This window comes from Phocoena phocoena, chromosome 1, assembly GCF_963924675.1.
Source record: "Phocoena phocoena chromosome 1, mPhoPho1.1, whole genome shotgun sequence".
Lineage (NCBI taxonomy): Eukaryota > Metazoa > Chordata > Mammalia > Artiodactyla > Phocoenidae > Phocoena > Phocoena phocoena.
Window position 1 is genome coordinate 182,031,556 of NC_089219.1, and position 26,969 is coordinate 182,058,524.

Consider the following 26,969-nt stretch of genomic DNA (forward strand, 5'->3'; position numbering starts at 1 on the left):
ACAATTATTAGTTAGTGTGAATATTCCAGTCTGAAGTTCAAGAGACAATGGCAAGCTGGGAGTATACATTTCGGAGTCTTATTATAGATCTATTGAACTTTTGCATTTTATTCTCCATATCTGTATTATTTTTTGTATTTTTGAATTTTGTTCACTTGTATTTTTTTAGTATTTTTCCAGCTTTGTTGAGATATAATTAACATATAACATCCTGTGAGTTTAGGGTGTCCAGTGTGTTGGTTTGAAACACTTGTATTTTGCAAAATGATGACCACCTTAGCATTAGCTAACACCTCCATCACATCACATGATTACTATTTCTTTTTTGTGGTGAGAACATTTAAGATCCTCTCTCTTAGCAACTTTCAAGAATACAGTATTATTAACTATATATGGTCACCGTGGTGTACATTAGATCCCTGGAACTTACTCATCTTACAACTGAAAGTTTGTACCCTTTGACCAGCATCTCTCCATTTTCCCCACTCCTCAGCCCCTGGCAGCCACCATTCTGCTCTCTGCTTCTTTGAGTTCAACATTTTTAGAGTCCATATATGAGTGAGATCATACAGTGTTTGTCTTTCTCTGTCTGACTTGCCTCACTTGGCATAATGCCCTCCGGGAGAGGCCACCAAAGTGAGAAGCCCGCGCACAGCGATGAAGACCCAACGCAGCCATAAATAAATAAATTAATTAATTAATTAATTTTAAAAAAAGAATATATTTTTTGATACAATAATCTACTATGCTGCTTCCTTTGAAACTGAAAGACTAACACCATCAGTTCTGCCTCATTCACCCTCTGAAAGGCATCTTTATCATCCATAGCCAGAATGGACTGGGCCTTGGATGCTTGTCCTGTTCTTCACATGCTTTTGAGAGCAAACTTTGCAGTTGGCATTGCTCTGCAATCAGTCAGTTTCAGGCAAGATCTGTAATCGAATCAAGGCAATAACCAGGGGAAAAATAGAGCATCTGGGAAAGTTTATTTGGGTGGTGTTTTTCTTTTTTAACTCTTATGGTAAAATCATGATGTTAGAAAAATATTCCATTGTAAGTGTAGGGTGTCCTCTGAAGGAATATTAAGATAATTCTCTTTCAATCATTACACGGAAGTACATGACACTGAAATATTAGACAGAACCACATGAAATTGCATATTTTGCAAACATGGCAACTTCATATTGTTTTACCTATTACATAAGAAGGGTCTGATAAGTGCCAGGATGCTTCTCCTAAATTTGGAATTATTAATGCAGAACAGAGAATCAAAGAGTTAAAAAGTTCTCATAAACCATCTAGTCCAACTTCTTTCTAAAGAAGATGAAGAATCTAAGGCTCAGAGAGGGTATGCCTTACTTGATGTCTATTCATGTCCTTCCCCCCTTTTTAATTAGCTTTTTTTTTTTTTACTGCTGAGTTGTAGGAGTGCCTTACATATTCTGAATATTAATCCCTTATTAGAAAGAGAGTTGGCAAGTATTTTCTTGGAAATTTCATAGGCTGTCTTTTCACTCTGTTGTTTGTCTCCTTTGCTGTGCAGAAATTTTTAAGTTTGATGTAGCTCTACTTGTCTATTTTTGCTTTTGTTGCCTGTGCTTTGGGCATTGTGTTCATGAAGTCATCGCCATATCCTATGTCAGGGGTTTTCTCCCCTATGTTTTATTCTAAGAGTTTTACAGTTTCAGGTCTTATGTTTAGGTCTTTAATCCACTTTGAGTTCGATTTTTGTGTTTGGTGTAAGATAGAGTCTAATATCAGTTTTTTGCACATGGATTTCTGGTTTTCCCAGCACCATTTGTTGAGAAGAGACCATCCTTTCCCTGTAATGTATTCTTGGCACCTTTGTCAAAGATCAGCTGACTATAGATCCAAGGGTGTATTTCTGGGCCCTCCATTCTGTTCCATTGGTCTATATGCCTGTCTTTATTCTAGTACCATACTATTTTGATTACTTTGTAGTATATTTTGAAATCAAAACTTGTGAGGCCTCCAGGTTTCTTTTTTCTCAAAATTGTTTTGGCTACTCAGGGCCCTTTGAGATTCTGTATAAATGTTAGCTTTTTTTTTTTTTTTCTGAAAAAAATGTCATTGGGAATTTAATAGGAATTATATTGAATATGTAGATAGCTTTAAGTGATATGGACATTTAAACAATATTAATTCTTCCAATCCATGAACACAGGATGTCTTCTCATTAACTTGTGTTGTCTTTCATTTATTTCATTAATATTTTATAATTTTCAGTGTACAAGTCTTTCAGCTCCTCGATTAAGTTTATACCTAAGTGAATTATACTTTTGGTGCTATTATACATAGGGTTGTTTTAATAATTTCCTTTTCTAATTAGCTGTTCATTGCTAGTGTATGGAAATTCAACTGATTTTTGTGTGTTGATTTTGTATCCTCCAACTTTGCTCATTTTGTTTATTAGTTTTACAAGTTATTTGTGGAGTTTTTACAGTTTTCTACATATAAGATGTCATCTACAAACAGACAAATTTTACTTATTTCCAATTTGGACGACTTTTATATCTTTTTCTTGTCTAATTGCTCTAGCTCAGACTTCCATTACTATGCTGAATAGAAGTGGCGAGAGTGGGAATTCTTGCCTTTTTCCAGATTTTAGAGGGAAAGCTTTCAGTTTTTCACCATTGAGTATGTGGTCTTTTCATTTATGGACTTTATTGTGTTGAGGTAATTTTCTTCTATTCCTAGTTTTTTGAGTGTTTTTATCATGAAATGGTATTGAGATTTGTCAAATGCTTTTTCTGCATGAGTTCAGATGATCATGTGATTTTTCTCCCTTTATTCTGTTAATGTGGTGTATTACACTGTTTAATTTCATATGTCAAACCATCCTTGCATCCCTGGGATAAATCTAACTTGATCATGGTGTACAATCCTTTTCATATGTTGTTGGAATTTGTTTATTAGTATTTTGTTATGGTTTTTGCATTGATGTTTAGCAAGGATATTGGCCTGTAGTTTTCTTTTCTTGTGGTGTCTCTGTCTGGCTTTGGTATTGGGGTCATGTTGATCTTATAAAATGATTTTGGATATGTTCCCTCCTCTCCACTTTTTTGGAAAAGTTTGAGAAGAAATGGAGTCAATTCTTTTCTTTATTTTTATATTTTAAATTTTTAAATAATAATAATTATTTTTTTTGGCCGCACTGCACGGCATGTGGGATATTTGTTCCCTGACCAGGAATCGAACCTGCACCCCCTGCACTGCATGCATGGAGTCTTAACCATTGGACTGCCAGGGGGGTCTGGAGTTAATTCTTTTTTAAATATTTGGTAGGATTTACTAGTGAAAGCATCTGGTCCTGTGGTTTTCTTTGGTGGGAGGTTAAAAATTGTCACATTTTCGGGCTTCGCTGGTGGCGCAGTGGTTGAGAGTCCACCTGCAGATGCAGGGGACGCGGGTTCGTGCCCCGGTCTGGGAAGATCCCACATGCTGCGGAGCGGCTAGGCCCGTGAGCCATGGCCGCTGAGCCTGCGCGTCCGGAGCCTGTGCTCCGCAATGGGAGAGGCCACAACAGTGAGAGGCCCGCGTACCGCAAAAAAAAAGAAAAAAATTGTCACATTTTCTACTACTTACATTAATAACTCCAGTTTCTCCCCCTCATAATCACGCTGAGAGGCATTATTATCTTTATTTAAAGATAAATAGAGACTTAAAGAGGTTACCTGAATTGCTCAAGGCCAAATATATAGGAAACATCAGAGCTTGGGTTCATCAGAGTCTTCCATTTCTCATGCTAAAGAAAGGTTTGAGATCGCCAACTAGGAAGGGGATGTAGGGATAATTAGCAGGAGTTCCTTTGTTATTGTGGTCCAAATTGGCAAAAATAAAAAATGTTAGCCATCATCAAGAATGGTTTGGAAAACCAAACAGGAACTTCTTTCCAATTCAACCCTGAAACTTTGGTGCCTATGACTGTTTGCGACACCTCTAGAAGGAAAAGGGAGGTGACTGTGTAATAGAAGATAGGGGATTTGAGGAGTGGGCAGATGGGTCTAACAACAAAATTCCTCTTTATTCTGGCTAAATGAAGAGTCTGAACATTCATGTAAATGAATAGATGGCCTGATTGAGGGAACCTGTTCAGAAAGTCCTAGATTTTCAGGGTGGGAACCATTCATTGAAACACAGTAAATCTAGCAAGTGATAGGAAATTCTTCTTTATACTAATAAACTTAAACAAAATTCATTAAATTAAGAGAGCAAAGCAGAAAAGAAAAATAAACTCAGCAGGGACTTGGGACTTGGGGTTGTTTGTGGATGACAGAGTCATGCACGGTTTCTGAGAGAATTAGGGTCGTGTTTGATCCAGAAGGCTGATGTCAAGGGTGACGCCGACCGGCCCACATCCTCGAGCTCCTGATGGGAACAGAGCACTGGCCAAGGGCACAGCATCTTTCCCTGAACAGCAGTCTCTCTGGGCTCTCAATTTGACTTTCAAGAAAGAGGCACCCAGAATGACATTCTCTTCAAATCACAGTTTTTAAAAGCCCCGTCACTTTTCACTGAGTTTCCACTAATTAGCATTCAGGAAGGAGTAAATATAGCACTAACACAGGAAAAGGTTCTTAAATGTTATTTTGATGTATCTCAATCACTGAAATCAGGTCTGATTCAGTTCACTAATCTGTTTTCCTTTCATCTTTTCACACATTATTAAGATTTCTGCTTCACCAACTATAATTAATGCTCTTCATTTCTTAATGTGAGGTCATCGCCACCGGCTTCACAGAAATCATGTAACATAGAGTTTCACCTTCAGAACACATTTCTTCATGTCAGAACACATTTCTTCATGTGTCCAAAGTAGAACGGAAACCAGCGATAGGGAGCAGGGCTCCTGGATTGCAGGCGTAAGTGAATTAATTGGTTGGCGTTAAACCACAGACAGCAGAGGGAAATAAGCAGGTTGAAGTCTGCCGCTGAGTTGACTAGCTAACCAAATCATACAGCTTTTTAGCTACCTGTCAAATCAGTTCTCATCATTAAAAAAAAAAAAAAAATCTCCCTGAAGTGATCCTTGCCTTTTGCTACAATATTGGACTTTGCGGAAACTGATTTCTAAAATCAGCTATTTACCCATTCATCCACCATTATCAAGGGTCTGCTATAAACAAGGCTCTGAGCCAAGCTTGGTGAGAAACTAAAATAGACGCAAAAGACACACTCCTGCTCTGAAGAGCTTGGACTAAGGGAACTGGGTGACTTCCACGTATAGCTCCACCCACACAGTTCTCCAATTCTGTAAACCATGGAGATATTTGAAGTGAACGTAATGTCGTGTGTTGGTTATGACACGGATGACTGTACTACTTATTGTTCAACGGGAATACTTTGAGAGGGAAAGGAAGCACTGTTCATCATTACACTGGCACAACAGCCTGAACTGACATTGTTCTAGGAAAACCGAGACACATCCTAGTTATTCCCCCTGGAGAAGCATCATCTCTCTACCTGGGAGAAGCATCATCTCTCTACCTGACACACTTCCATTCTCTTCAGAATGTCACTGAAGTCGATCACAGATCATTTTAGAAATCAGATGACCACGTTACAAACCAATTAATTTACCAAAATGACTCAAAGTGAATAATGAAGTTGATTGCATCTTGTTATCATTTTCTTGAGTTATTCCGCTTGCTTTTTACTCAAGAAAAACTTTTGGCATCGGTTCCATCTATTAAAAACAGAGTTGTGATCAACAAAACTGAAGACTACTATTATGCAAGTGGATATCATGATGTCGTCTAGTTCAACATAACATGAATTTGGTTTCTCCTAATTTTTCTTTTCAAAAATGGAGTGTGTAAATTCTCATACAGTATGGATTTTCTTCTCGACTGACTTATAGTGGCTTTAGGAAAGGAGGCTGTAGCTCACTGAATCCATTGCTAACCTTTTTTGGGAGAGCCAAAAACTAGGCACACTCTAGGAAATTTCATATGTGAACAAATTTAAATATCAAGATACCTGACTTGAAATTCATACTTGTTTTAACTTTATTTTTCCTTGACACTTTTGTGACTCATAATGTATATTTATGGGTTATATGTATATTATTTTCCCAACCTTGATAAAAATAGAAAAATTCTTTCCTTCTAAAAAGGCATAAGGGTCATGGCTACTATCTTCTTCTCACATTGTAATGACTGAACCACAGATTATTTCACGTGGGATGGAAATCTATTGGAGACTAACTGTATAGAGGAAGAAAGCACCGTGTTAAATATAACTCCTCCAAAAACAAACAGGCTATTTGCAAAGAAATATATTTGATCATTTGGAAAGCATATTCATGATTGTTTCATTGTCTACCTGACTTTAATTTAGTTGCACATAAATCTCTGAATAATATTACTCCCACCCACTTCCCCTAACATTTTTTGATAATCCTATGCTGATAGCAAGACTATATTATAAAGGAAATCTGAGGTACCCGTATGTTTGTTATTCAGAGTGGCAAAGCACATATTAATTTCTGATGAATGAATGAAGTCACTCTGGTTGACACCTAAAACTCAGGAAAACATCTGTTTTAAAGCTAGTATGTTCCCTCAAATTTTTCAATAGCCAACTTGATGTCGTGTATAGTAGATAATAAATATTAACTAACTAATATAATGAATGAAGTGTTTTTGAGGTGAGTTCAAAGTGGCAGTTTCTAACTTTGAGAACTGTTTGTGTGTATGTGTGTGTATTCAGCCTGTCCCATAGTTATTAAAATTAAGATGAAACTGATAGTGCATATATTAAGTACAGAAAGTTGGCCCATTTTCCCCGCCAAATTCACAGAATGAAAAAGGCAAGGCTTGGTCTTTAGTAACCCCTTTGGTGATGGTAGGGTCTTGAGGATAAGTGATCTACATTCTCCATTAGGGGAACATTACTTCCATCCAAGAAACAAATGCACAGAAACCCTATTATTCATGTTGAAGTGAAATTTGATATAAATTGGCTCTTTCCTGAACCATTTCCCAGAGGAAGCTTAGATTCATAAAGATGTGGGCTCTCACCTCTAACATAGTCACGTGGACACCCAAGGACACTCTCAGAGCAGCCCTCTGGGATATATTTAATTTGACTTCCTCTTTGCTTTTAGGAAAGCATTCCATTATAGAAGAATGGATAGGGCCCCTAAAAATCTTAGTAATTCAGGAGAGGAGTGTAAGTTTTCTTCTCTTCAAAGATGAATATGTTGAATTGTTAAAATCCATGTCCTTTTAATTCACCTCCTCTAAAACCAGTAGGAACTGACCGCTGTTGCAACTTTGAAAAAAGGCGTTTTAAAGAATCTGTTGTTCTTTGCTCTGTGAGCTTTGAAATTCTTGAATTTCATCCTTCTTTGCCTGGTCAAGTATATATGTGCTCAGAACTTGCCAGTGAAGGCTTCCTTTCTCTTCTCCCTCCCCGTCAGGGCTGGGAGTGCCTTCACGCTCCCACACCATCCCAAACACACCTCCATCGTAACATTTAATGGTAACAAGGCTAATAAAGTTTAATAACTGTAGAGCTTACTCTGAGCCAGCCACTGTGCTAAGGGCATCTCACACATTATCTTAATTATTTGTCACAAAAATGCCAAGACTTAGGTGGTATTATCTTCCCATTTTACTGATGAGAACACAAAGTCAGGGGTTAAGCACACCTTACCCAAGCAGATCCAGTTCAGAAGGTGTAGCACCGAGCATCCAGGCTCTGGGTCGTGTGCCCCACTTACCCAGGAGCAACGATGCAGATGCTCCTCGAGGCTGTGAGCTTCAAGAAGGCTGTTTAACTTTGAAACCTCAGTGCCTGGCAATCCTGCCTGGCAGAGCAGGTGCTTCAGTACTTACTGAAGGGATAAATAGATGGACGAATGAATGATTTGTGGTATGGGGTTTACACAGAGGTGGGGAGGGCAGGGAGAGTTACGCATGGAAGATAATTGACCCAGGTCTTAGAATGAGCAGGAATTTTCTTAACAAAACAAAAACTCATGTTTTCCTGACATGATTTTTGGTTTTGTTTGATTGTTTGTTACCAAAGGGCTAATTAAATTGGTTTTCACAGAAGAAATTAAGTCACAAATAAAGTTGTGTGCCTGCTAGCAAAGAGAGCTCAGGATCCCAAGTTCTTGTTCGTGTGTAAGGGCCATGCTGCATTTATGATTACCCACTGCCTAGATGATCATGAATTCTTCTTTGTATAACTGCATCTGCATCTCAAGGGTTTGAGAAAGGAAACCTGGAGAAGAGCCATCAGAGCCATAAACTTCCTTCGGGATCAACGGAAAGAGGCTTTAAAGACCTAAGACAGGGAGGGAGATTTATGGCACTGATCCCAAAAGACGATAAACATCGGACTGACTGTTGAAGAGCCCCTACGCAACGAGAGAGGGAAAGATGCCAAAGAAATTCAGGTGGTGCCAGGAGAAAAGGAGGACCCGGGAAGGAGCTAGAGTTCTTCCCAAGTAGAAAGGGCCCTACGGCTGCCACACGTGCCCGGGGACGTGGATGAAATGCCTATATTTGCCCCGAGAACACCATTGGCAAGACCAAAGCTTATCATTTTTCACAATTTGTCTGGGCAGACAAGCCTCACGAAGAAGTGCCCAAATGTTCTACCCTTTTCGAATTCAACTGCACCTGAGGGTTTGAGCCGTCCACTCCCTCCTCCTCATTGCCAACTTATCCTCCCTCTGAGCCACCTTCTTCTGCAGTAACTGCTCCCGTGGGATGAGCTGACATTCTGGGCCTCTCAGCAGGAAATCCAAAGTTTTGTCCTTGCACACGTCCCGCGACGACGCAGGGAACTGCCGAGTCAGTGCCGTCGCCTGCCCCCGAGAGTCAAAGAAGTAACCACCGCAGCCACGCATGCATTTCTACAACCTGTCTGACAGTGGGCTGGACACAGGGCGCGAGGAAGGAGGGCAGGGAATCAGGGAAATAGAATCTATAATCCCTGCTCTAAGAATTTCAAGAAAACAACAATCTAGTTTCAGAGGAGAAAGAGAAACTACAAGACATATTGAAAACAGCCCCTAATTTATGTTACTGAGTAAAAGCACAGTATGAATTCACAGAAGTCTGGTCACTATGAGCTATTCCAAGAGGGGGAGTTTTCATGGAGGTTATGGGAATTAAACGAGGCCATAAAATACGAGAAAGATTATTTGGAGGACAGAAAACGGGAGAGCATTCAAGAGAGAAGAAAGGTCACAAGAAAAGATGCGATTGTGGGAACAAAGTTTGGATGATGTGGAGTACACAGAGTGACCAGGCCTGACTAGGACAGATGAAGGATGCTGGGAAGTGATGGGCTGTAAAATCAGATAAATTCAAGCTAGGGCAAAATTATGGATCCAAGCACCTGTTGAAATCCAGCCCGAGAAGGAAGAGTCATTTCCTAATAACATGATTTAGGCCTCTCCATACTTTCCTCTAAATTATTACCAATAGGTTGTGATTATCTGTGGGCTGCCACTCACTTTGATTAGAAGGATTACCTTCCACCAAAAATGGTAGCACCTTTCTTTAATGATGCTTTTATTTGACTGATGAAAACGCCTCAATGATATTCTCAGTCTTATTCTTTCCTATTGGAACTCAAACTAATACAAACTGTTCCTTGTTTCAGATATTCTATTTTTTTTTTTAATACTGTTCAGGCAGGAAGTTTTGTTGAATAGATTTGGTGGGGTGGGGGGCTGTTTTTTCACTAGCTTATTAAAGGCACATATTCTTTAACTTAATTTTTGATTTCTACCAATTAAAATTTCCTCTAGCCATCATTTTGTTAACTACGATTGGCTTTAAGCATTTTTTTAAAACTTCATTTGTATCTTTCTGAAGTTCTTATTCATTAATTGAGGATTTTCAGGCCCATGATGCTCTCCCTTTTCTTCTCAAAGGACCAAAGGCATGTTTTTGTCTGAGGAGATTCAGATTGTCTCCCTTCCCTAAAAATTGAGCAAATTCCCTGGATCAGCACCATGAAGAAAAGATTCTCTGAGGCTATAGACTAATGCTGCTATCATTCATCATCTTAAAGTACATAAAATTAATAAATACATTTAGTCACTTTTTAAAAATGTCCCAATTGTGCAAATCCTTATAAAATGTACCCTAGACCAAGCAGGAGGTGGTTGAAGCATTTCTGTGGTTAGTGCCATCTATTTTCAGAGCTAAGGAAGCCAGAAGTTTCTGAAAGCGGACCATCAACTGCCCAAGAAGAGTCACCAGCCCAGGAAACCCCACTGGCTCAGGGACCAGGTGACCAGGGACCCCTGCTGTCTCTTCCTACGGGAGCTGGGCCTTCTCTGATGTCGAGCTGTCCTGATGATCAGAAGTGCCCAACGTGTAGTATCTCATTTAATCCTAACATCAGTAGGAATGTTGTTGCCACTTTACAGATGCCAAAACTAAGGCCCAAACAAGTTAAGTGATTTACTCAGACTCATCACTGATTTTCCTCCAAAATACAATCTTGGGTTTCTGTTTCCTAAATTATAAAACACAACACTTGGAGGTTGTTTTTAAGCAGACAGCCCTACCCAAATATTTCACAAATGTTAGCATTTCTTAATTGTAAAATAGGTGTTTGAAATAGGTACCATTCTATATAGTTTAAAGAAATGCAAGTTTTTCATGAGACAAACTGCATCCAGGGAACTCTGGAATGTTTTGAAGAACATTTCCAGGGAGAAAATGAAAAAATGGAAATGGAAAATAGATTGTAAAATCTCCTCTGTGGCTCTCAGGGAATCCAGTACCTGTTTATTTTTACCAGTTAAGTCCTGTGAACGCTAAAGATATTCACAGCTGGCAGTATGTACGTTATCCTAATTTGCAGCTTCTTGAGGGTAAAAGTCATGTGTGTTTGAACTGGGATAACTCCATTGCCACTTAAATTACCAAAATAAATGCTGTTGAATTACAGAAACCAATATAAGCATCTCAGTTTAATATTGTATTTGCAGAACCCTAAGTGATGACTTTGAGCTTCCCACTCACCTTGTGGGGTGAGCTCAAGAGGTACAGGTTCTGAGTAATTGCATATAATTTGTCTTCTGCCCTGAGACAGAAATGGTGACGTGCTTGGCAGGATTCCCACCACGGTGGTGGGGGCGGGTTGGGACTATAACGTGCACCTTTGTACAGAGGCATTCTGGGATGTAAAAAGCCTGGGAGGCATTGTGAGAGTCACGAAGGTGATGTGCATTTACAAAGGGCAAAGCATTTGAGTGGCTCGCTGATCAACTAAAATATTCTGGGAGGGAGGAGTAGGCTGTGTCCCGCTTATTAACTCACATGGCACTGTTAGCTAGAGCAGATTTGACGAGGACACCATCCTTGGCCCGATTCCCTTTTAAGGTATTTGTTCACTGATTTACTCATTCCAGTGGTCACAGATTGCAATTACAATGACAGGCTCCTGCTGAGTTCTCTGAGTTCAAAGTGAGGCCCAGGTGGGCCTTGACACGCAGATCTACCAGGTCTTCCTCTGTACCTGACAAGTAAACCAAGTATCACCTGGATAGATCAAGAGCTGCTCGTCATCTATGTCAAGTTTGCTTTTGCATTTGTTTTACAATGCTACCTAATTTGTCAATTCAGTCAAAAATAACTCGAGCACCTACAATGTGTCATGAACTCTGAAGTTGACAGGAGAGAAGAAGATGCTATATTCTGTTTGAGTGCAGCTTTCTAAATATAGAAAAGTTTGGATCTTGAAATCACACACTAAGACAGAAACATGGCATGTAATGAACTGTAGGAGTCCACGGCCGAGAATACGCCAATTAGAATTTTTGCGACACAATTCAAAGCGTGTTCTTTTTTTGGGGGGGTGGGGGGGCTATACACGGGCCTCTCACTGTGTGGCCTCTTCCATTGCGGAGCACAGGCTCCGGACGCACAGGCTCAGCGGCCATGGCTCACAGGCCCAGCCGCTCCGCGGCATGTGGGATCCTCCCGGACCGGGGCACGAACCCGTGTCCCCTGCATCGGCAGGCGGACTCTCAACCACTGCGCCACCAGGGAAGCCCCAAAGCATGTTCTTATAAATAAAAGTAGGTAGACTTTGTAACATTTTGTACACAGGTAATGCTGCCTTCCTTGATTTTGTACATGGTCGTGTAGGATAACCTTTTTGCGCCAGACTTTATGGGTAGTAATGTGCCATTGCAGTGGGACAGCTTAAGTGCATTTTAGGGACTCCTGTATCACCATCCTCATCAACCGGCATTTATTGAGTGCAGGAACTATAAATCATACTTATATACTTTATATAGAGTAAAATATGCATGCGTGTTTTCACATAAACAATGTTGAGTCCACTTTTTTAAAACTACAAGAAAATAGGAGCTCCTATATAATGGTTTTGAAATTAATGTCTCAAAAGGAGTATAAAAACAACCCTGTCATTCTTGCAAGCTCATGGAAACCTTAAATCCTTTGGCAGTGGGTGAAATGTAAAAGGCCTTCTTAGTTTGCCCCTAAGTGTTCCCCAGTGTCCTAAAAGCATTATAGACTTCTTCATCCAGGAGGAAGCAAAAGAACTTTGGGGAACCAGGTATAAATGGTGCTTTGGGGAACCAGGTGTAAATGCTATAGCTTCCAGAAGGATTAGCTCCTTCTACTTGGAAATTAGCAAATGGATGTACAGTTTTTAATTATAAATTTTAAACTTTCCATCAAAGTCAAATTGTGCTGATGTTAGTCAAACCTAATCTAGGCATTGATTCAAGAACCTGCTGATGGAGTAAAAAATACATGGAAACTTGTTAACAAGAAGTTCAATTTTCTGCATCTCAGCAAATCATGCCAGAGTGTCATGTAATCTGCTGAGCTCCGGCAGCCCAGAGCCAGGGAAGATCTCTTTCTTTCCTTCACCATTAATATTTACAGTTGGAAGCGCTATGTGGCCGCAATCTCAGTGCTGCACCTACAAAGGGAGTTGTTGGCTTGATACCTTGTTTTCTGACACTGTGAAGCGAGGAAACAGCTACCTTCCTAATCATCGCCTGATAACATTGTGTTGAAACTGGAGGGTAGCACAGGGCTGTTTTATACAAGCAACAACCCTGGGAGATTTTCTGCATTGTTTCCTTGTTTTATTTCTTGATAGACATGCTGGGGTGTTAAAAGCATGGGACTGAAAGTTGTGAATTATGGGTCCTTTTCTTTGTTTTCCCCCTGAATTTTTCAGGATCTATGCAGGCACAGTATATAGAGACGGCTTACCTCCCAGACAGCCACTGTGTGCTGGGCACCTTCCTAGAACTCACAAACAAAATCCTTCCACCTCTCAGCCTACTTTGTTGGAGTTTATTCTGACATGCAAAGTCCCAAAAAATTAAACCAACACCGACAAGCAGGGAAACGCAGCTGGTTATATAAGTGCTGTCCATAGCAAGAGACCTGAAGTGTAAAATAACGATTATTACTCACCTCTCAGTGTGTAAATATGTCGAATAAGGGTAACTTAGTTGAAATTCAGGGTAGATTTGGGGTTACAGCTACATAGTGCTCTACCTAGGATGCATCTGTGCATAACTGAACAAGCCCTGACCATTTGGGTACCGGATCTGCTGCTTAAGTAATTTGTTACTTGGGACAAATTACTTAAAAGATCTTTTAATTAAGGGCAATGATCTCTGTATCATTAGAGTAGTGTGAAGATTAAAATGAGGTGACTTGTCAGATGCCAGGGACAGATTAAGTCCTCAGGTTTTAATTACTTTTCCTTTTTCCCCTATGTACCACCTTTTAGTTCCAAAGTGTTTTACAGCTGATCTCATTGTAGAATATCAAAAAGATGAATGGCCTGGGTAGAATGTACAAATAATCAAAGATCTAGTTGCCACCTTGTAGTAGAAATACTAGATTTATTCTAGGTTCCTGAGACCAGGGGAAGAGGCCTAAAAAACGGTAGCAAAGAAATTTTAATAAAAGAGAACAATGAAACCATTGGGTAGACTGCCAACCTCTAAGAACCTCTAAGGATAAAAATGCCTCTTAATTTGGAGGCGATTCCTCCCCAGGTCCGCCGCACAGAGGAGTGGTTGGCTGAGGTGAGCCACGTTGTAACTCTCTTTCTCTTCTCAGAGCCGTAGCTATCCCTTGTGTCGTTAAATCAGAGCAGATGGCTTCCTTTGACACCCCGCGCTGTCAGTGGAATGTAAATGCTTCTCCTCACAACACTGAGAGTCCCGAGGCTGTGTGTTTAATCTGTGCTGTGCGAGCAGAGTGACCCTGAAAAGAACATGAGTGCAGAGCACGTTTGGAGAATTGGCAGCCATCCTCGTAAACAGAATCGGGGAGGATTCTGCAAGCCTGGTGACTAATCTTGGTTTTCTTCCTGAGGCTCTTAGCACAGCCATATCCCTGAGGACAAGTCATCTAAATGGTGGTGGAATAGAAAAGTTATAGACCCAAGGGAAATACTTTATAAAGGTGGGAGAGAAGTGTTATTCTGGGGTCTGGGAAAAGAAGCAACAAAACTGAAGAGGCTTAGTTTATAGCTTGAATTCTCAGTTCCCAGTCTCTTTGGGAGTTTAGAAAACAAAATTTCCATATGTTTCAAATTATTTAAGTTAGTAAGGGGAATATTCTTTAGGCAATTACTCCAAACTTCAGGAAAAAAAAGAATGTAAATAATTAAAATTTCAGTATGACACAGAATATGAGAAAATGCAGCAATCAGCAAAGTTTATCCGGAGAAAAGCCTTATATTTTCAATATTAATGACAAATTATAGAACTAAAACACAATTTAACATGTTAGCTAGCTTATCTTATTCCTTCTTAAAAAGGTCTCTGAACTGGATAGGAAACAGAATCTGATCTTCATCTTATTAAAACAGTCACTAGAAATTAGTCAGTGGCAAAAGGAGAAGATTCGTCCTTTGAGCCCTTTGTAGGGAAGGAAGAGAACTTCTCAGGCAAGAATCTCCTAAACCGTTCTTTCAAAAGGCAATGCAGACACGTTGTATATCATAATTACTGTGTACGTACACTTAGAGCTCCAAAAGTGTAAAATAACCAGCACAGCTGTATTGTCTGGTCTCATTTTATAATAGGCTGTTAAAGTCTATGCTACTTTAATACATAGAGATAGGGCAACTGTAGTTCAGCAGGATTTTTAGACTGAGTTAAATGCTGTTAAACTTTATTTTTGTCCCCCCAAGAAGGAAGGCTGTACATCCTCAATACCAGTGTAAATAGATCTTTACCCCCAGTTGCATTTTGGGACATTTAGGTGGACTATTATCAAAATCAGACATAAGGTTTTTGTGTTTGTGTTTTGTTTTGTTTTAATCCTGCCATAGAGTTTTACCAAATGGCTTATTTGGAATTTGAAAGCCTGACTTCTGAAAGAACTCCTTAGTTCTAAAACTAAATATTACTTTAATCAGTCTTCCCAACATGAAGGTTTCTATCTTTGCTGGTGGTAAGATACCCTGGTGTTCTAAGTGGTGACAAGCTCATAGATTTAGGAATGTTCACTTTGGATCCGACCAACCTCAGCATGGCAGGCTCCTTCCCTGTTTAGACGTAGCAAGTCTCAAAACGATTTGGAAGGGAGAGAGCTGCACTGTGAAAGGATTCCAGTTAAAGCACGCAATGCTTCTTTCATCTTCCACGAGGCAGACTTTGAAACTGAAAATCTGATAATTTGATGTAAACCAACAATGACAATAGAAATAGCTACTTCTGAGATTTTTTAAGAGAAGGTACAGGGTATAGACATTCATCCATGAAACACTGGAAGCAAGGGTTTTCATTTCTATTGTTGCTTTGTAGAATAAGAATAGAGTAAATGGCACAATAGATTATATAAACAACGACTTCAATGACAAGCTATCGAAGTTAAGGTAATATATTTCACATGGGTGACTTGATGCCACACTTTTTCACCTGCACGAGGGGAAACCAATTTGAGTCTGGTCGATAAAATACAACCTCCAGAGCTGGTCCTGGGGCACAGCTGACATCACGCGGCAGAGCCTGGTGACTTGGCACTCACTTCTGCTGGGACCCAGCAGGCGCTGGCACGGCTGCCATGTGGGGGAGGTCAGACATTTAAGCTCGATTTGGTTAATAAACACGGACGCAGGTATGTCAGGAGAGAGGATGCCGTTGATCTTCGTGCTCTGCTAATTTAATGCAGGTCTGAGGTATCAGTGGAACTAGTTATTCAAAAGCTGGATTTACTGCAGTCTCACAACTGTTGAAAATTAAACTACATGTGCTGCAAGTTAGGGGTTACTGGAGTATCTCATTATAGAGGCTGTTTCTTTCAGAGGCTGGAATCTTTGCTGAATTACTGAGGGACCTATTTGAATGTAGACTTGGACCGAATAATTTTCTGATAAGTTGGCCATAAATCCTCAGTAAAACAAGCTTGGTGTTCTCAGCATATCTGTTAGCGTTTTTGATCATTTTTATGGCTTTCCTTTTGCTGGTCAAATTATCCTTATATGCCCCTAAAGCCCCCCTGACGTGGATTAAGCCAACACAAACCAATAGACCTTCATTACTCTGGCAACTGGTTCTGATTTGGGGGCAATAAATACAATGACACAGACTAGATTACCTTTGCCAAAAGGACATGTGATAAGCCATAAGGATGTTGGGGATTTGGCATTCTTTCTCCTGCTTAATGTGAGAATGAATTAATAGCAGCTTTTCACCGACTGAAGAAAGTTGGTAAGAAGAAAGAATTCCAAGTGAGGAAAGGGCCAAGGTACAGCTTTTAGGTCAGGAAGGACGATGCCAGGAGATGGTGAGGAAGTCCACGGACGCCCACTGTGTGCCTGGCACTGCGTTAGGCTCCAGCAGGAGGGTTAGGGCCAAATGTGTGAGGAAACTGGCATGTGATGTGATCCATGAATGTCTCAGTGTCTAGATGGGAGATAAAACCATCGATGGGAACAAGATTTACTAGGCTATAGAAGTATAGCAGGGAGAGAAATCAGCAAGACCCAGAGTAGCAGAAGAGCAAACAGATAGTGAAGAAGCAAGATCCACAAATTGGGGGCTTAGAGGAATTATTTTCACGGTAACATCATTTTTAAAAGTATTACTTTTCTAACTTTTTTGGAAAAAAAAGTGAAAGCTAAAGAAAATCAGAAAAAAAATAGTGCAGTGAACACATATCCTTCATCCAGTTTCAACAGTTTTTTAATATTTTGCTTCCTTTCTTACCTCTATATACATACATTTTTTGCTCTAGCTTTACAAAGTAGGTTGCAGATGTTGTAACACTTTACCACTAAATATTTTAGCAAGTGTCTCCGAAGAAAGAGGACTCCCTTCTACAACCATATACCAGTATGGCATTTAAGAAATTTACCATCTCATATAATGTCCATGTTCAGATTTCTCTAATTGTCCCAAAATTGTCCTTTAGATTTTTGTTTTTGATCAAGGATACAATCAATTGCATTTAGTTGTTAGCTGTCATGTCATTTTAGTATGATTTAATCTCAGAAGTCCCCCTGCCTTTTTAACTTGTTTGCTGGATATTCTCTTGCTTTTGAAATGTTGTATAAAATCAATTGATATACTTATCAATCACCTTCTAAAATCTATAGACCATGTCAGAGAAGGGGTCTAAAGAAATTTAAACCCTTCTGTGTCCTCCAAAACGCAGGTTAGTAGAGGACTCCTGGCCTATGAGGCTGATAGGTTTCTTATAAGAGGTGTAGGTCAGATGTGCTAGGAAAGAAACTGCAGAGAATATCTATGAAACTGCGCTTGCGATTCTGGCCTCTGCTTCGCTGAGGGAGAGGAGAGAAGCTTCCTGGAAGGGAACCTGTTGTGGTTACTGCCCAGGTTGGGTGAACGCTTTCCTGACACATGGGCTGCTGCTTCTCCGCGTGGGGCTCTGCAGAAGCAAGAAGCACTTCCCTCCACCGGCCTCCCAGGCAAGCAGGAAAGGCCCAGGCACGCTTCTCCTCTCTCCCGCTGGATCGTGGTGTTTCCTTCTGCCTTCAACACGCTTCCTCACCTCCTTCTTCCAGCAGCTCCCTTTAAGAAAACTGGAGCATGTCATGAAGTCCACCTTCTCGCCTTTCTTTCCTTCATACTCGCCTCTAACAGGGTGCCCGTCGCCTGAACTGTGGCGGTTTGCGTAGCCGCCCGGCCTGGGACCATCACTCCACGGTGGACTCTCTGAAGGCGATGCCTATGCCTTTGGATCGCGTGTGTCCAGGGCCCAGGGAGCTGCCTGCCACGGTGACGGCGTTCACTGACGATGCGTGAGTGAATGAGCGCATGAACAAATGGGTGAACCATGTCCCCACCAATAAACTCCCGGCAGTAGAGAAGTCTCCCGACGACTGAAAAAAGAATCGAATCAAGGCGTTAAACAGAGCCACGAGCACTACCAGTGGGTGAGTCAATAACAATTGATCGGCCACTCTGTGCAAAGCACTGCACTTGGTCGTGTCGGAAAGTTCCAGAGGAAACAGATACTCATCCGTACAATCCTGAGGGGCGGGGTGGAGGGTGGCCTAACCCCTGATGAACAGGGCAGCACGTTCAACTGCACGGGACAGTTCACGCCGGGCAGGCCGGGCCGCAGCTCTTCTAAACGGGGCTGAGCCCTGGGCTTCTGGGAATGAGATGCTGGGAGGAGAGCCCGCGGGGTGCCCGGGGGAACTGCAAAGGGCAGCTAAGCCCCAGGGTGCTCTGAGCAGAGGAGAGGTCTCCTGAAAGGGCGTGTTCAACCTGGAGGAGCGGCATGGGCGGGGGAGGGGCGGGGGAGGCTGGTTCCTGCTCGAGAAGGGCGGGTGAGGACTGTCGCTTTGCAGACGTGCAGGGCGTAGCTGATGCTGACCTTCACAGGGAAACGGGGGCAAAGTCAAAACGAGCCTTGACTTAAAACTCAGCAGGTTAGGCTTGACACGGTTAGGACTGATGCGGTTAGCATCCGTGGGCTTCCCAGCCAGGTAAGCAAGCTCTTTTTTTTTTTCTGTAGGGCTGGCTGGCTGGGGTAGATCCTGGGGCAAGAAAGGATGGCTAGAGGACCGTTTAACCAGCCACGTAAGAGACAGTTACCGTCTTAACCAGGTTGCGACCCTGAGAATGAACAAGGAGCAATCCGAGCGGAAGGGCAGGGGACTGCGTTCTGAGTGGATCCCAGTGTAAAATAATGAAGATGGAAAGGGTGTCCGATTGACAAACACAAGTGTGTGCGGCTCACAGTGTGGTGTGCACTACACAGCCCGAGTCTTCAGCTGGCGACCACTGTTTTCTGGAATGCAGAGAGAAAGAGAAGGAGAGAAAAAGAAGGAAAGGAAGTACGACTGTCTACCCAGGTTTTCTGAGACCAAAATGGGCCATGATAATGTCCAGGGGGTCATCTAGCGGAGACAAAAAGAATGTTTCACACATAGAAAATGGTATTTAAAAAAAAATGATCTCTCGCATCTCCTGCTTGTGTCACCTGATGACATTCCCATCTGGGCTCTGGTGCAGGAGAAGGTGAAAGCAGACTGTTTGTGGCGGATTCCACAGAAAGGAATAGTAGCCAAGTTATATAATAGTAACAGCCCCCTTCACTCTTTGATCACGTGGTTTCTGATCTGCCGCACCCCCCACTCCCCCCCCTCCCAGTGTCTGCCCGCAGCCCCTCCGAGGCGCCCTGACCCTTCAGCGGAGTTAGAGAGCGGCTGTCTCTCCTCTTGTGGGTCACAGGCTGAGGGTGTCCTCCTGCAGGAATCCCTGGGGAGAAGCTCTGTGCATGAAGTTGAGAGCTCGCCATGTGCTGCTGGGCAAGCCTTCTGCCCAGTGGCGATCACCGCGGGGTCCCTGGGGCACGGATGCCGGTCCAGGGGCTGGGAGGCATAGGATGGAGATGCACCTTGATGGAACTTCTGCCTTGGGAGGGGAGGGACTTCCCCCGTGAACTGTTAGGTGTCCCAGGGCGCGACGTGCTGGAGAGAGATGAAGCTGATTACAGTTAAAGAGGGCAATCAGGCAAGGCCTCCCTGAGAAGGTGACAGGATGTGATAATCCCTACCTGGAATTTAAACGTTTCTGTGCGTACAACATCTGGTAACCCCCTGACCCAGGGTCAGCAGAAACGGCAGCAATTTTCTTCAAACAATGAATTTACAAAAACATAATGAAATCTGAGTTTGGGCTGCTGGGATTTGGTTCTTGTATGAGGCAAAGAGCGAATTTTTATTCATAAGACCTGGTCTTCCAAGGAGAACAATTATATCACTTATACCACCTGCTTAAGGAGAGAGAATAGGAAAGCTGTGTCTCCAAACTTCTAGCTACATCTATGCTTCTGCTGAAAATGTGGCGTCCTGAGTAGGAAAGAGCTTGTGAGACATCGGGGCAAGAATTCCAGACCCAACACTAGATGGGTGGGGTTGGGAACTGCCGGGCTCACCACTGTATTCTAGCTCCCACTGTGCTCACACAGAAGGCGTGTTCAAGAACCATTTGCTGAATGCAGGAATAACTGTGTCCCTTCATGACCAGTGTCACAGCACCCCTCAAATCTCAGAATAATGGTGCTCTTCCCCTAAAAGCCCACACACGTCATGCGTGGGCTGGTGGTCAGTTGTGAAAGAAGCGATGCTTTCAACTAGGGCTGCAACCCCAAACGTGCAGGCTTGTGCTGGACCAGCTCCTTTTCTGATTTGTCTCCCGTGTACCAAATTTCCAGTAGCGATTCCAACGTCTTCGGTGGGGCCTGATGTGGAAATCACATTAGAAGGTTCCCAGGACAGCACCCCTCCGGGAGTGGGAGTGGTGCCCGGAACCACCTCGTGTCGCCGGGTTTCTCCATCACCAGGCTGTCAAGATGGTCCCCAATTAGTAGAGTTGTAAGGAACTGTAATTACTTGGTGAGAATTGGTTGAAAGACTATGTCGACTTCCTTTGAGAGCCTGTGTGTCTTCTGGGAGAGGCAGAGCAGCAGATGAAGAGATGGGAGCACCAAGGAGAAAATGCTACTGGGCTTGCAGTTCAGACGCCCCCTGGTCCCTGCAGCTGTCAGCTGCCTGGAGGGGGCTCCGTGGCTGCCATGCTTCCCAGTCCTGAGCATTTTACAAGGTGGCAGGAGCATCTGCTGGGTGGTCCCCTCCCTGTGCCAGGATGCTGCCCAAGGCCCCACTTTCAGCTTCTCAGTACCCTGTTTCCCCCCTTATAACTGTAAAGGAGACAGTGTATTTATGGTTGAAAATTGGCTGCTGCAGCAATATTCATTTTAAAAACAGAGTTCTGGCACTAATTCAATATTACTATGGAAACGGCTGTTCCTAGCAATTCACTAATAAGAGATAGTTCAAGGACCCAGGTCTGTGTGGGAGTTTTCTACCATCCACCAAATTGAAGACCTACTTGTTACAAAAGTAATTCACAAGAACTGCTTGCTCTCTCTCTCTCTCTCTCTCTCTCTCTCTCATCTACCTCTTCTTTATTTTTAATTTGAAGGATGAGAGTCAAAGAGATGTCCTCATTTCACTTTAGATACACAGATGGAAGGTAAATATTATAACCAACTTTGTAAAAGCACAACATCTTTAAAGTATTTTCCCATTAATCACTGATGCTCATAATAGTACATAACGTACTATTATGTACTTGTGTAACACTACACACACACACACACACACACACATTTCAGAAACTCACATATTGAAGCTGGAATATAACCTGTAATCAACTAGCACATCCAAACATTCTAACTTCCTGTCTTCAACTGTCTCCACATATTTCCACACAACGGACATATAAACTGAATTCTAAGAAGGATTTGGGGAATTCACTCCACCCTAGTGTTTTTCAGGAGCCAGTTTTTAACTCCCAACATTTCTGCTTTTTTCAACTACAAACGTACTTCTGCTGATTTTACAAAATCCGATGTGAGAAAAATATGCCCCTAAGGGGGAAACCATGGCCTCAGTCCTAGAATTTCCTCACCTCAAGTCAAAGCTTTAACGTCTTCACCTCCTTTCACCTAGAAATAGGAGGTCAAGTTTCCTAAGATATCCTGTTTTTCCAGGCTCCTTCCAATGTGTTTATTATTTTCACGTTTTTCTAAATTGGCCCTAAATATTATGACAGGCAGATCCTGGTGCTGAGGACAGAGATAGTCTCATTACTTTTCCTTTCCAGACAAGCCAGCTCGTTCTGTGTTTTCAAAATCAGATGAACTGACCAGCAGTCAGCTAGTGAGGGGCTGTGGGCCCTGACGGCCGGATGGCCCAGGCCCCTGCCAGCTCCAGGTCAGCGGCTGCCCCTCTCAGCTCCCAGGCTGGGTTCTGAGTCCCGACTTGTTGCCAGAGTGGGTGGCATCTGGTGGGTGTTCTGATGCCCAAGCAGGACCGGGGAAATCAGCCGGGGAAGGGTCATCCCTCTGAAGAGTGCTAAACAGGAGTGGCCACAAGGACTGACTTCCCTTCTGAGCCTGGCCCTCAGAGAAGCTCCACACACCTGGATACTCCACGTCTCAGAGCAAGCCTAGGACGCAGGAACTGTCACTCCCGCTTTACAGGTGGACAAACAGCAGAGATAAGTGTAGGACACCAGTGGCAAAACTGGATTCAAACCCATGTCCGTCTGTTTTGCAAGTGCATTCTGTTTCCAGTCTCCCCTCAGAGGAATCACAGCATAGAATTCCTCTTCTGGAGTTTAAGGGAAAAAAGCTAATGTGTATTTCCAGCGTGTTCTAGCCTAGGCTCAGGTGAGAAGGTTCAAAATAAGTTTTGGCAGTTTCCCCTGAGAATGCCAGCGTGCATCCTTGCCTTGGGTCACATTTGGCCACAACCAGTCAGTGTTTCAGAATGAATCTTCCATGGAGGAAAAAAAATGAAGCACCTATTTATTTCATTCTGCAGATGGGGGGTTCCAAGTCACCACAGTTTAATGTGATCATGTATAAAATGTACATTTAAACGGGATGTTAACAATACAGATTGCAGCATAAGCCATCTGAAAAGTAATTTTACATGAAATTTTAATTAATTTGGGGTCTATCTTTTCTGAAAAAGGTTATTCAAAAGTGCAGCATTAGCAGCACAACCCATCCAAACAGGCCTGGCCTTAAACTCACGCTGTTTTTCAGGACGGTCCACACCTGGCGGCCTTGTCAGTTCCTGTGTCCCAGCAGTTTCAGCTATCAAAGGATCCACTCCAGGGCTGTGTATTTTAAGCCCGGTTGAAGAATAGCGGAGCAAAAAAGGCCTTTCAGCCAGGGGAATTCAAAAGCAAAGGGCCCTCCAGAGGCGATTTCAAACTGACTCCCTCAGCTCCCCACCAAAGCCGAGTGACGCGCCCTATCTGATATCGCTAGGCCAGCCATTTCATCCAAAACTTTATCTGAAGCTCGGAATTGCCATGTTAGGTTTGTAGGTTGGCTCCCGGGTTGTATCCCGAGGCACTGAGGGAGTTCTACTTCATCTTTCAGAATTGAATGAAGTCAGCAAGGTGATACATCACATCTTCACGGTTGCTCACATTCTCCTGTGCTGGGAACTTACTCTGGGACATTCTCTTTGGCTTTTGCATGTGTTGTGTCTCCTGACTCCCATCCCTGGGAGTAGATGCTAGGATCTGGTGTTACAGGTGATCAAACCCAGGGTCTTGCAGGGACTGGCTGAGGCCCGCCGCTCAGCCCACAGCCAGTAGAGGCAGGGGGTTTCTCTCGGGTCTGGAGCTGGCCCTTCCATTCTCTCCACATTGCTGAGAGCAGTGGAGCCTCTACAGACAAGAGCCTTGGTTCCCCGCAGGTCCCAAGATAAGTGAAGCAGATCAGTCCTCTGGTTTTGCCAGAACTGGGGTCCCAACAAGAACTCAGCGCCTACACCTGCCATGTCCCCTCCCTCTCCAGCTGCAGGGTGGCAGGTGCGAGGGTCTGGGTGGCATTAGCTTTCCCCGAGCAATCATTCTCAGCCCAAACGAGAAGATGCCGGAGAAGTTTAGAAAACAGAGGCAAACCAAGTGATCGTCTCCTCTCTGTGTGGGTGTGGACCCTCCCAACTCACTCACCCAGCAGAACAACCATTGACTCCCAAAGATGACACAGTTTACTGGACAGATTAAGGAGAATTCAGCATCTAGGAACAAGAGGATTACACACTCTAGTGGTCCCCAGATAACACCAAGGGGTCCATCTGTCCTGCTGAGACCCCGGCTCTTGAGCTTTCAAGGCCAGGTCTATGGCTGTATTCATCTGTCCCAGCCCACAGTTATCTCTACAGATAGAGGATGTCATTGCCACACAGTGTGGCCGGAGAACCTGCCCTCTAGTTGAGGTAAACAATTTTTCTCAAGAACGACTGAATTCTATGAAACTCTATATGCTTTTTCTCCAATAACTGGAAAAGTTGCTGTGACCCAGAATTTTAGACAATAATGTGGAGAGAAGCAGCGCACACCTGAATGTTGCCCAGGAACCTGACGCTAGCTTTTCCCAGCCTAAAAGTCTTCCCATGCACGCCTGTTTCTGCTCCTGTGTATCTTATCCCAGCCAATGAGACCCCAGCCAACAGGGTCACCTCCTGTGGTGACCATTCTTGTCTTCCCTCCGCTCCCCCCAGCCTCGCTCGCACCATCTGCCGTGGACTGGCTCCGCCTCCCAAGTCTCTCTCCACCTTTTCCTCTTCGAGTCTCACTCCACTGGCAAACTTAGACCGAGGTCATCTCACCACGACTAATACAATAAACTCCTATTTCCTCCACCTCCAGCCCCACCTTGACTTCCACCCACCCTCCACCCTGTTACCAGAGCCAAGTTTTAATGAAACACAGACTTGATCATATCATGCTCTCAAACACCTTCACTGGCTCCCACTGACCTCAGGACCAAGTCCGAATTTTAGTGTGGCCTTCAAATGTCTTGTCCAGATTCATCTACCTTACAGTTCTGTCTCTCACCAACTTTTTAAATCCTTTTCCCACTCAAACATACACATTTATGGACAATACATTTCGTCACGCCTGATTTCCTACTGTTTCCCCAAACTCTAAGGACTTTTATATACTCTCGCTCTTTTGATTTCAAATTGTTTCATCCAAGTAGAATTTCCCGCTCGAACTATTTGAATGTTCATTTATCCTTCAAAAGGTAATCACATGCCACATTCCAATATTACTCTACCTACACCCCTATGCTGTTCATTTATGACACTATCATAACGTGTTTATAATGTATGATTATCTGTGTATATGTGTGTGCGTGTCTGAGCTCCAGATTTCAGACTTTGACTTACCTTCTATTTTTATCTCCTAGCTCAGTTCAGTGTTTATAGCAGATAGCCAATAAGCATTGTTGAATGAATGAGGAAACTAATGAAGCACATTCAAACAAGGCTCATAGTGAGTATACCCAAGACGATATTATGAAGAGATACAGTATTAAAGGATTATATTAATTATATAATGGCTAAAGCAAAGCACAGTGAATAACAACAGCAAAGTAAAAACACAAAGGAAAACAAAGGTGTTTAAAATTCCCTAGGATGTTAAACTAACAAAGATTACATTTGTAACAGTAGCTTGGTTAGGTAACAGGGAATGGGTCCTAGAGAAAGCTAAATGAGAAGGTAAACGAATTTACTTCTGCTTTTACTTACCCTGACAGAAATATTTCTTTGAAAACCTGTTAAAAATTCAAATAGCAACTGTGTCCTGTCTTTAATATTTCTATGCAACTAAGTCAGTTTCATTTTACCCATTGCAAAAAGTGCTTGGCAAACACATTGGAATCAACATTAGGCAAACCACTCTGTACGAGGCACACCCCTGAGAGTCCAGGACCCAGCTACTCCATGTGGGGCTCTGCCTGCAGTTTTCTCTTCCCAGGTTTGGTTCCACGTGGCGCACGTGTGTTTTCACAACCATTCAATTGTCACATCAAATCCAAGTCAAAGTGATGACTGTGGAAACAAGCTCATTGCAGCCCAGCCTATGTCTCAAGATCTTTCCCATGAGAACCAACTAATTTAATGTTCTTCCTTTCCCAAGAAAGGCTGTAAAACAACAATTTTTTTTCAGTGCAAAATCAGAACTTTTTGCAAGGGAGTCAAAAGACTGTGAGCCATACATCTCTATAGATGCAGAACTATTTTACAAATAAACGTGCGGGTTCATCCTTTGGCCTTGATGTCACACAAATGACCTCAGTCACTGAAATTAAGACACAGAGTAGACACAGTAGATGTCTCCTGCCTCACTTTCTGACTCTAGACCTTGGACTCTAGAGACAGTCACATTCTCATGATCTTGGAATAAGGACACCTGACTTTCCTTCCACACCTTGATCTTTCTCCAGCACTGAGTGGCACCTGCGCTCTGCTTGGTTTCCATTCCAGGGTAGTTCCTTGACCTGGACGTTCCCCTTTGCTGTGTAACTCACATCACAATTATTTCTATCCTTGCAGTTGGCAGACGACTTGCTCTCAGACGTCTTCACCGCCATCGGTTCAGTGACTTTAGCCTTGTTGTTGATCCTCTTCCTGGCAGTGGTGGCCTCTGTCGTTGCCTCCAACAAGAGGGCAACTCAGGGGTCCTACAGCCCGAGCCGTCAGGAAAAGGATGGCTCTCGCGTGGAGATGTGGAGCATGACGGCTCCCCCTGCAATGGAAAGGCTGATTTAGGACCATCCTGTCTCTAGAGGAAGAGATCCACACACTGCGAATGGGACACTTGTACCTGAGTGTTTTTCTGGCAAACCTGGAGACATCAGGTTACAACTGGGACCACACTGAAACCGTGGGAAGGACTCCTTTGACCACTGTATAGATGTTCATAGTGGTTCAACTTGACACCATTGTTTTATTGTATTATGTTAGCCAATCACGGAACAGTGTTTCTTGTGCCAATAATTTCAGCCTCATAATTAGGAAAAATACCTTCCTGAGGATGCGACTTCTGGGAAAAACTCCAGTGCCTGACATTTACACTCTGTACTCTTTGCAACTTGGGGACACGT

The 26,969-nt window shown here is 42.8% G+C and overlaps 1 protein-coding gene across 1 annotated transcript in view; it reads left to right on the forward strand.

The window, feature by feature from the left end:
- CRB1 (crumbs cell polarity complex component 1) overlaps positions 1–26,634 on the forward strand; it is a 145,242-nt gene extending 118,608 nt beyond the window's left edge. Inside the window, exon 12 of the mRNA XM_065880477.1 lies at positions 26,419–26,634. Within this exon, the coding sequence (XP_065736549.1) occupies positions 26,419–26,634 (216 nt within the window). The remainder of the gene's footprint in view (positions 1–26,418) is intronic.
- Positions 26,635–26,969: the final 335 nt, after the last annotated feature.